At 33.7% G+C, this 11324-nt stretch overlaps 1 protein-coding gene across 1 annotated transcript; it reads left to right on the top strand.

The window, feature by feature from the left end:
* Positions 1-7156: 7156 nt before the first annotated feature.
* On the top strand, positions 7157-7720 carry LOC136842339 (uncharacterized). The gene has a single exon (XM_067109596.1). It carries the CDS (start codon positions 7157-7159, stop codon positions 7718-7720), a length of 564 nt encoding a protein of 187 aa, XP_066965697.1.
* Positions 7721-11324: the final 3604 nt, after the last annotated feature.

Here is an 11324-nt window from a genome sequence, read left to right as displayed (position 1 = left end):
AATTCTTTCGTCATTTTGTCGTAATTTTTGCACTGTTTTATATTAGCCGTTACGTAAAGTTTTATATATGAAAATGTGCGCAATTTCATGTAAAATACAACAAAATACAACTCATGGTTGTAGCTTTTATCAGTTTGGAAATATTTTCATATAAATCTCGATAACTGCCAAAATTTCAACCTTCGGTCAACTTTGACTCGACCGAAATGGTCAAAAAACGCAATTGTAAGCTAAAACTCTTACATTCTAGTAATATTCAATCATTTACCTTCATTTTGCAACAAATTGGAAGTCTCTAAACCAATATTTCGATTTATGATGAATTTTTGAAAAACTTTTTTCCTTACGTCCGCGCAGAAATTCTTTCGTCACGGTGTCGTAATGTTTGCACCATTTTATATTAGTCGTTACATAAAGTTTTATATATGGAAATGTGCGCAATTTCATGTAGAATGCAACAGAAAATAACTCATAGTTGTAGCTTTTATCAGTTTTGAAATATTTTCATATAAATCATGATAACTGCCAAAATTTCAACCTTCGGTCAAATTTAACTCGACCGAAATGGTAAAAAAACGCAATTATAAGCTAAAACTCTTACATTTGAGTAATATTCAATCATGTACCTTCATTTTGCAACAAACTAGAAGTCTCTAGCACAATATTTCGATTTATGGTGAATTTCTGAAAAAACTTTTTCCTTACGTCTGCGCGCGGTAACTCGGCCGAACATCTCAGAAATTCTTTCGTCACGTTGTCGTAATGTTTGCATCGTTTTACATTAGTCGTTACATAAACTTTTATATATGAAAATGTGCGCAATTTCATGTAGAATACAACAGAAAATAATTCATGGTTGTAGCTTTTATCACTTTTGAAATATTTTCACATAAATCACGATAACTCAAAAAATTTCAACCTTCAGTCAACTTTAACTAGACCGAAATGGTCGAAAAACGCAATTGTAAGCTAACACTCTTACATTCTAGTAATATTCAATCATTTAACTTTATTTTGCAATAAATTGGAAGTCTCTAGCACAATATTTCGATTTATGGTGAATTTAAAAAAATATTTTTTACGTCTGCGCATTACATGGATTCATGCATCATATTGTGATAATATTTTCTCTGTGTTGCTTTGATCGTTTTACAATTTGTTATATACCAAAATCATCGCAATTTAGTGTACAATACAAAGAAAAAATAATCCGTTAGCTTTAACCATTTTGCTCACAGCGCGATTTGTATGAAATTATATATGAAAATTTTTTTTGTGTCATATATTTCAATATTTATATATGATAATGATATTTTTTCATTTCTGATGGTTGCATACTAAACTTAAGGCAATGATAAAAAAGGAGCCAAAAATGAACTCTTAATCTTAAAAACTAAGCGTGCTGTGATTTTTTGAAAAAAACTTTTTTCCACTTCAGCTAACTCCCGAACGCCGCATACAGGAGACTTTTTTGTAAATAGAGGCTCGGCGTTTAAGGGTTAATATGTTGTGAAGTATATTAAAATGAATACTGAGAGTTATGAAATCGAATTCTTAACATGCCGAGTAGAGAGAAAGGTTAGGATTCTTATCACTTAGCCATATCTTATTGACACAGCTGCATTGGGATTTGAGGGTATTGGAAGGGCCACTTTGCTTATCTTTGACATGTTTGACAGTTCTCGGCCAAATGCTTTGTTATATGTTTATCATGTTTGTGTCTGTTCCACTGTTATTATTTTTATCTAATGCCTATTATGTTTTCCATAATCTGAGTAGAAAGGATGAGGAAATGAGAGAGACGAAGTTGACAAGAAGACAGGGGTTTTTCCAGTGGTTGCAAGTCGCTTGCAAATTAACTGTCTGTGTACACAAGTGTAAGGGAAATGTCAATCATACAGATAAGAAACCTGACATGTTTTCTTCTGAGCTTTTGTTTACTGTATGTATACTGTACATGTATACCTGTATGTATAATGTATGTATACTTTATGTATCATGTATACTGAGAGGTGGAAGGAGAAATCTGTTATTCAAAGACTGAAGGGACTAGTTAGTAACCCTTTAGGACCCACCATATGTATACAAAGGGAAATCAGAGAGAGCTAGGAGTTGCCTTGGGGAATTCAAAGATAGCAGTTGTCTCTCTCTCTCTCTCTCTCTCTCTCTCTCTCTCTCTCTGGCTCAGTATTGTGTCCAAGGGTTTGTAAAGTATTGGTTCTCCTCCTTCCACAAAAACATAAGTTTTGTCAAATTCACCCGCGAAGTGTATACATTTTGTAAGAATGATCTAAGGTGTTTATGTTGTGAAAGCATTGTGAAAATGCGTTTCACTATTTTCTGTTGAAGATGGTAAGATTCTTACTTGATATATTTTGTACTGTTATTGTGATAGAGAATTATTATTTTGATAAGAGGTGGATAATATCTCTTATAGTGAGTTCTAATGTGTCTTGCTGCTAACTATATTTTACTAAGTGCAAATAATTGTGACTTGGCAGTGTCGTCTTTGAGGAAGTTTTAGAAAGACGTGAGTTTATTTTTTTTTTTAAGTGAAGGTAATCTTTTGAAAGACTGACATAATCTTTAAACATATTGTTGTCTTAGTGAAATTGCTGTTGGTATATTTCCATTTTTGCATATTTCATTCTCCTATGTCTGTATTATCATATTACTTTAATTTTATAATTGCACAGTGTTTTCCAAAGTTTTGTGTTGGTGATTACTTAACATTTTGTTGATGTTGACTTACATACTTATTGTTGAGATTTCAGTGAATACTTATGTGGATTGCAGTCAGTAATATTTTAGTGAACACGTGTGTTGGGCTTAATTAATCAGGTATATGTTTAAAACTTGAGTGAAAGTTGATGGTTTGAATCTTACTAAATTAAAATGCTTTCTTGATAAATTAAAGGGTTGTAAATTAATCTTGGTTAAGAAATACTTAATTCTTACACTGTTGTCAGATAACAGTATATCTTTTTGAGATTGTGAACTCTGCTTAGAAATAAACTTGTTTGTTTAAAGTTTTAAAAGCACAGTGTTTCATTTTGACCACCAGTGATTAGAGAAATTAATGAATGTATCTATCTAGTTCTCCTTTATCAAAGTGAAATAGAACCAGGGAGACCGTTATAGTGTTTGTTGAAGTGATGCCCATTTTCCACTAGTCTGTTTATAGTTTATTAGTTGTTACCTCACCCATAATAGATTGAAAAAGTTAGACTGATTTTTTTAAAGTGATAAGCAAGTTTTAAGGGATCACTGTACCTTTAGAGTATTCAGTCTTAATATTTTTATTACGAGTGTCTGGCTGAAGTGAGGTAACTTTTTGGTCTTATTATTTGTGTAATAACCAGGTACTTGATCACTTCAGACAATAATATATATATATATATATATATATATATATATATATATATATATATATATATATATATATATATATATATACATAAATTTATATATATACAGTATATATATATATATATATATATATATATATATATATATATATATAATATATATACACAATATGTGTGTGTATATATATATATATATATATATATATATATATATATATATATATATGTATATATATGTGTGTGTGTATGTATGTATGTATGTATGTATGTATGTATGTATAACTGAAACATGAAGATATGGAACATGGTGAATTTACAAATAAAGGCAAATGCCACAAAGGAAAAAAGTGAAACAACGGAGTGATTGCTAGGCCTTTTGACTACAATGGTCCATTACTAGCAGACTGAAGAGAAATATAAAAATACGGGTACAGAAAAGTTTGTATAATTGACAGATGACATACAGATATCTCTTAAGGATGGGGATTATAAAGGAATAGATAGACCTGAAAACCAACACATTTGAAGAATTACTGGACTTACCAAACCAAAGGTAAATCTTTGAGAGGTTTTTACAAAAGATTAGGCCTAATGGTTCGAAAGCAGGGAGTTGTCAATTAAAGGATTATGCAGGGGAACAGACTGACCACCAAAATTGACCTTGGAATGAATAAGCTGATTACATATTTATAAAGGCACAACACTTAATATATTCTCCTTTTGAAAGATGAATATTAAAAAAACTGTTAAGCATACGAATACATAGAAAACATATATAAGGTAACTAATTAGTGATTAAGTCAGTGATTTTATCTTTAAGGTCATTCTTGAACATTTTACTTGTACAGCAGTCCAAATAATACATGCCAGGGCTAAGGTTGAAATCAGAGCTGGAAGTAAGCTGTATAAATGCAGATTCTAAAAGATTTCATGAACAGAAATCTTTTGATCCAACAGTCACTGAACTGTCAGTCCAATTGATCCGATGAGAGTTTTCATTATAATGAATGAATATTGCACTGGGTGTTTGCCCAGTTTTGACAGAATACTTGTGCTGCTTAATTCTCACTTCTAAATCCTTAGATTGACTTATATAAAAAGGAGAGCAGTCCAAGCATGGAATTTTATATATTATGTTGTTGCTTTCCTTAAGGCTATTTTTTATTAACATTCCTTTTAGTGTGATATTATAGGAAAAAACCAGGTTGACATTAAAGATTTTAACAATGATTTTATGGTTTCAAAACCAGTAAACTAAGGTAGGCTAAGAATGTTCTTAGGGCTTTCTTTCTCCTCATTACTTTCACACAAAACTTTTTGTGAGCTTTATTTTAGCAAATACCTCATATATGTGAGGGGTAACATAAACCTGTCCCTATTTTTCTTATGTATTCTATTTCTTGATCCAAATACTAAGGACTGACAATGCGCAATGCTCGTAAAAACAAAGAAGAAAAAATGGATATTTTGACACTGAGGTGGTGGCCTGAATAGAAATGGACATCATAATTTAAGTTGTTGGTTGGTTCCTATAAATACCTGAATTTGCATTGAAATGGTTCTCTATGTATTAAAACATGTAAGAAAGGGAGGCAAGTGTCTTTTTCTAATTCTAAACTAAATTTTATTAATGGTACCTGGTTATTCAAATTAGAGAGTAATCATTTACATCAATACCAGCAGGCAAAACAGCTAAAATATCAACATATATATATATATATATATATATATATATATATATATATATATATATATATATATATATATATATATATATATATATATATATATATATATATATATATATATATATATATATATATATATATAACTTTAAAGGAGTATAAATGCTATTAGGTAAATATCGATTTTCAAAAATTCCATACACAAGTTTGAGAGTCATGGGGATAAAGGGTTGCCCTTTGCCATACCAAATATTTGTTGGTAGAATTCACCACTGAATATAGACTTACACTTACAAATGCACAACCTAGTGAGCTCTGCTTGGTAAACTTTGCCTCTTTGCGGGCTAAGCCTGTCGTACGCATTTATGCTGCTGTCCGACGACGCTGGTCGGGTAGTGAGAGCCTGGCAGCGACTGACACAGGGCCGAGTTGTGTACAATATGGATCGTAAGATACGCAAGAAGAAAATCGCGCTGTGTACTGTTGTAGCAATGTGTGCAAAGATAAAAGCGACAAGGCAGGAAAGGACGTGGTGTAAAGAGTGGCTACAAAGAAGAGCAGACAAAGGGAGTCATATGACGATATTGCGGGAACTGAGACATGGCTATGAATCAGATTTCGTCAACTGCATGAGAATGGACCCTAACACCTTTATAAACTCTTATCGAAAGTGGAACCATATATAAGGAAACAAGATGCTACCATGAGGCAGAGTATTTCAGCTGAAGCTCAACTACATGCAACGTTACCATTTCTGCTGTCAACAGGATGCAGCTACCGATCACTACCACTACAGTACAGCACTAGGATTTCCAAGCAGAGTCTGAGTGAAATAATTCCAGAAACTTGCAAGCAAATTTATGAAGTCTTTAAGGTGAGGTTTACCAATACGTAATACATTTTCAAAATCACCCCCGTCATATATCTGATAACTTATCTTTGCTCATATCGAATTCATATAAATCATAGGTAATGACGTGAAGGGGTGGTTTGTGTGCTGCTTCTTATTACGGAAGGATCAGTTGTTGTTGCTATTAACTTGTTCTACGATTACGTCATCAGAATTAAGCTATGTATGTAGCGTGCGTAACCAACAGAAAGTTATGGTGCATGTATGCATAATGCTGAAGCGTATTAATACATATATTAAAATATTCCACCTTTATTAGTTTACGAGGTTCAGTCATATACTGAAACAAACAGTATGAGATACGAAAATGACCTTCGTTAACCTAATAACTTAGTTTTGGATGGCCCCAGAGAAGGGTAATGAACGGAATATTGTTTTTTAATCAACCTATATTTACGATGGCATACCTATAAATAATGCATAACAAATTCCTTTGTCAAAATCACTCTACAATTTTGGAAGACAGTGAAATCTTGCCTGATTTACCTAAAAACAGGGTGCCATTAATATGTTTTTGTACATACATTCTGCTCTCCCAGATATATGTCTGAGATCATTAGCGATTACAACACCAAAAGCAGTACATTAATCATTATTAATTATATCCTCGGATGATAATGTTTTCAGCTGATGGAGAGCTTCCTGTAATACATCATTAGGGTCGCAATGCCTTTTGGCTGCTCGCTTTCTGCTCGTTGACGATGTAATTGCAAGTATTTCGCTCGTTGACGGTATAGGTGTGACCTCGCGAACCGTGTTTGTCATACCGGAGACCGGTGGGGTGTTTGATGTCGAGGCAACGGGTGATCTTGGAGCCACAGTGTGTTCGTCATTTTGCAACATAAGTGGATCGTTGAATATCTGAAATACACGTACAATGACATGGTGTAGGTTGTGATCGAGCTCACATGCTCGTGTGTGTGAGACAGACAGACAGACAGACAGAGCGTACTTGATGGAACAAGCAAATATAACATGGTATTGCTTAAGTGGATTTATGTGTTCTTTATTGTATTTACAGACCCCTTCAACACCAGAGGATTGGAAAAATGTGGCCAACGATTTTTGGAGAATGTGGAACTTCCCAAACAGCCTTGGAGCCATTGACGGCAAACATATTGAAATACGGCAGCCACCTGGTTCCAGGTCCTATTACTAAATTATAACTACAAGGGCCTTACAGTATCATTCTTATGGCTATATGTGATGCAAAATCTAATTTCATCTATGTAGATGTTGGTGTAAATGGACGGGTGTCTGACGGAGGTGTGGGGGCGAACACCAGTATCAGTCAGCGTATTGTCAACCACACTGCCGGATTGCCAGAGGACGCCAAACTACCTGGGAGCGATAAAGTCTTGCCATTTGTCTTCTTGGCAGACGACGCGTTTCCTTCGCAATGCCATATTATGAAGCCATATCCATACCAGACACAGACAACAAGCGAGCAGATATTTTCGTATCGTCTCTCTAGAGGACGACGTACCGTGGAAAATGGATTTGGAATGCTTGCAAACAGGTTCCGAGTGTTCCTTGCACCAATCAATTTACCCCTGGAAAAAGCTGACATACTGGTACTTGCATGTACGGCGCTCCACAGCTTTTTGCGGACAGATGAAATAAATCAGTATTCACAATCTGAGGGGTCCTTAGAAATCGAAAGCGTGTCTGATGGGATCGTTGCTCCGGGGTGGGTGGCAACAAAGGAGTGCAGAATTGCTAAGACCCAAGGTGGTGCCTCACAATGCCAGCATTGAAGGATAGATGGTGCGAGAAAAGCATATGCAGTATTTTGAGGGTGAAGGACCAGTGCCTTGGCAAAACAAATTTCTTCATGGCAGCGGAAATGTTTCTTGTGATGCTTAAAATATAAGTGCGATATCAATTACAGGTGTATTGACAGTTATGTAACAATTTATTACAAAAATGTATAATGGGAATAAATATCCTTAATAGGTAATGGTGGTTTTTCTATGAGAGAGAGAGAGAGAGAGAGAGAGAGAGAGAGAGAATGAATGTACTATACATACCTCATTGTCTGATAACATTTCCACAAGTAATGTCTCCTCACTACTGTCGAGGTTTGATACTGATGGCCGTACTACTGTATCACCGGAGTTCAAAAATGAAAAGGAGTTGAAGCACCATAGTTTTGGGGTGTATTGATCTTCGCTTCCAGGTCCTGATTTTTTGCCCATAATTATTCTACGCATTTCCCTCCGATGCTGATTTCGAAGAAGAGCTATTTTACGTTTTACCTCTACAGTACTTCATTCATGTAGGCGGCATTTTGCTTGAGATTGGTAGTGATTTGTTTGATTGCTGCAGTACGTGCGTCACGGTCTTTGTACACTTCCTCTCGTACATCTCACAGACATGGATGTTGTCGATACAACGCTATCAGATTCAGAGTTAATTGTCGAGACCAATGTTCCTTGGACATATTATACTGGTTGAAGGTGGAACACGAGAACTGTTAGCTCGTGGGTACTTCAGGCCTGGCAATAACTCCGCTGTACTCTGACGTCATTTTTCTGCTATTTTCTACTATTTACGTTGAGTGAAAATGGTTGTTTAAAGGGATAAGTGTGTATTTTAGATAATTACATTATACTGAGACACACACATATGTGTATAAAGATATGTATTAAATAAACAAGTAGAATAAATCCGGTTGAATAGGACCTATACAGTTTAATCAAAAGAAACGTAGCAACAAATCACCTAAAGACATTAATCTTCAACGAAGTCTATAAGAATATCATGAATAACGTAAACGAAATAGTAAGCAACACAAATATTTTAAGGAAATGCACTAAACGAATATGAAACATACAGAAAACATATTTGAAAAAAAGGTATTTACAAGAAAATAAGAACAAACTGACAAAGATAATTATTTTCAAGATATTAAGACTTTATGCAAGACAGCTTCTATAAAAACATGTTGCTTAGGACACACCTGCATGCCTTAATTATCAGCTTATGGTTATCGACCACTCTTGTCAACCAAGATTCATCTTGGTAATTAAAGAGCCCTCTCTCTGGATGCTTTGAGGTTGTTTATATGTTCCATTAAGATTAATAAATTATATTTCAGTACATACACTGGTTATATTTGCATTTAAAACTTTTATTCAATCGGTCAGTTTATAAGATTACCCTATAATTACAAGTAATTATTTATATATATATATATATATATATATATATATATATATATATATATATATGTATATATATATATATATATATATATATATATATATATATATATATATATATATGTATATATGTATATATATGTATATATATAATCTTAGTCCAGTCTAAAGTCTCCGCCATTTTCAATGGAAAAAACGAAGAAAACAATACAAAAGTTAGCAGTTATTTATTGATGAACTTATGCATGGTTTTTAGACAATGCAGTTATGAGTATACTTATTACTTATAACAAAAATAGTATGAAATATGATTGATAAGTTGTAAAGAACCTTAAGGAATCTTCTTGTCACCTGATTGGTCAAATGTCAGTAAGCAGCTGTCTCCATAATGGACTAGCCTGACAGATTTCCGTAGCATTACAATAAAGGATGTTAATATATTTGGTTTTCAAAGTCGAAGTTCCCATAAGTCATACTTATGGATAAAACAACGGGAAACTCTTGTTTATTTTCCTTTATTTATTTATTTGTGAAGGTTTTACATGAAATTGCGCTTTACGGAAACTTTTCCGTAGGTGACGTCTTTATCCGTTTACCAGAACTATTTCCGTCAGTGAACAGCCCTGCTGCAGGCAAAGCCTCGATACTTCGACAAACATTAGGAAAGCCCTAGACGAAGCTTTGCTCGCCGTTTCTCTGTTTCTGACGTCACACCGAGCAAAGTTCGCAGAGCAAAGCTCGACCGTGTGGACGGGGCCTTACAGGTAGAGGTAATTCACGATGGATTTGTTCGTTACTAAGATACTCTAAAATAGAATCTATATGGACATTAGTAAAAAGAGAACAAACATCAAAATTAATGAATCTATCAGTGGGCTAGAAAGTTATTTTGTTTAATTTATCAACTAAATCTAGTGAATTATATATGTGAGAAGTGGAGATAGTTCCAAGTAATGGGGACAAGAGCTTGGTACTACATTTTGAAAGTTTATATGATATTGAGCCAACAGTGCTGATAATATGCCGCATAGGATTATTTTCTTTCTGCGTTTTTGCTAATCCATACAAGTAAAGTAATGAGGGAAATTTATTTGGTGCCCTGTATTAGTAAAATGTTCAAGACTGACCTTAAAGATAAAATCACTGATCTAATTACTTATTAGTTACCTTATATATATTTTCTATGTATTCTTATGTTTAGTAGTTTTTTGGGAAAATGTAAATTTTTCAAAATTGTTATTGTTTACCAAAAGGAGAATACTCGTATAATAATGAATGAACGATTTTAACTTACCAGGCATCATGACAGATAGAGAAGTGTTGTACCTTTATAAATATGTAATCAGCTTATTCATTCCAAAGTCAATTTTGGTAGTCAGTCTCTTCCCCTGTGTAATGCTTTACCTGACTCCTCCCTGCTTTTGAGCCATTAGGACTTATCTTTTGTAAAAACCTCTCAAAGATTTACCTTTGTTTTAGTAGGCACTAATTCCAGTTGCATCTGTCCATAATCTAATTCTTCAGATTCCTGTTTTTTTACTTCTCATCAGTCAGTTGCATCTGTTCCTTTGGCCTAATCCCCATCCTTATATATATATATATATATATATGTATATATCTGTATGTCATCTGTCAATTATACGAGCAATGATTTCACTGCTGTTTTCCATTTTCTGTTTTTATTTTTTTTATTTTTTATTTTTTATTATATGTTATCATCTTCACAGATCTCTGTAGTCAGATATAAACAAAAGCTGGTGCTATTCATTCCAATTTTTCTACAATAAACTATCTCAATTTATTTATAAATACGATATCTGATGTCATTCAGACTATGCTTCGAGATAATCAACGTTTGTCACCATCGCCTACAGAGGCTCGAAAGTTATTGACACATCTGTTTATTTATAATACTAACGGTTTAAAAGTTGTATAGGATAAATTATCAGAAATCTTTAATATGTTGTCTAAAATGATAAGTATCATTTTTATTTTCGAACACGAAACAGGGAAAAATGTTACCACGGAGAGCAAGGATTTTTTATTAGACAAATAATGATAGTAGAATATAAAATTTAGGCCAAATGCCAAGCCCAGAGGTCGATGAGGCCATTCCGCGCTGAACAGGAAATTGACAGAAAAAAGGTTTGAAATGTGCAACAGGAGGAACACCTCGCAGTTGCACTATGAATCAATT

The sequence above is a fragment of the Macrobrachium rosenbergii genome, chromosome 10, assembly GCF_040412425.1.
Source record: "Macrobrachium rosenbergii isolate ZJJX-2024 chromosome 10, ASM4041242v1, whole genome shotgun sequence".
NCBI classification, from domain to species: Eukaryota; Metazoa; Arthropoda; class Malacostraca; order Decapoda; family Palaemonidae; genus Macrobrachium; species Macrobrachium rosenbergii.
Note: the sequence above shows the minus strand (reverse complement) of the source record. Positions and strands in the feature narration are given on the sequence as shown.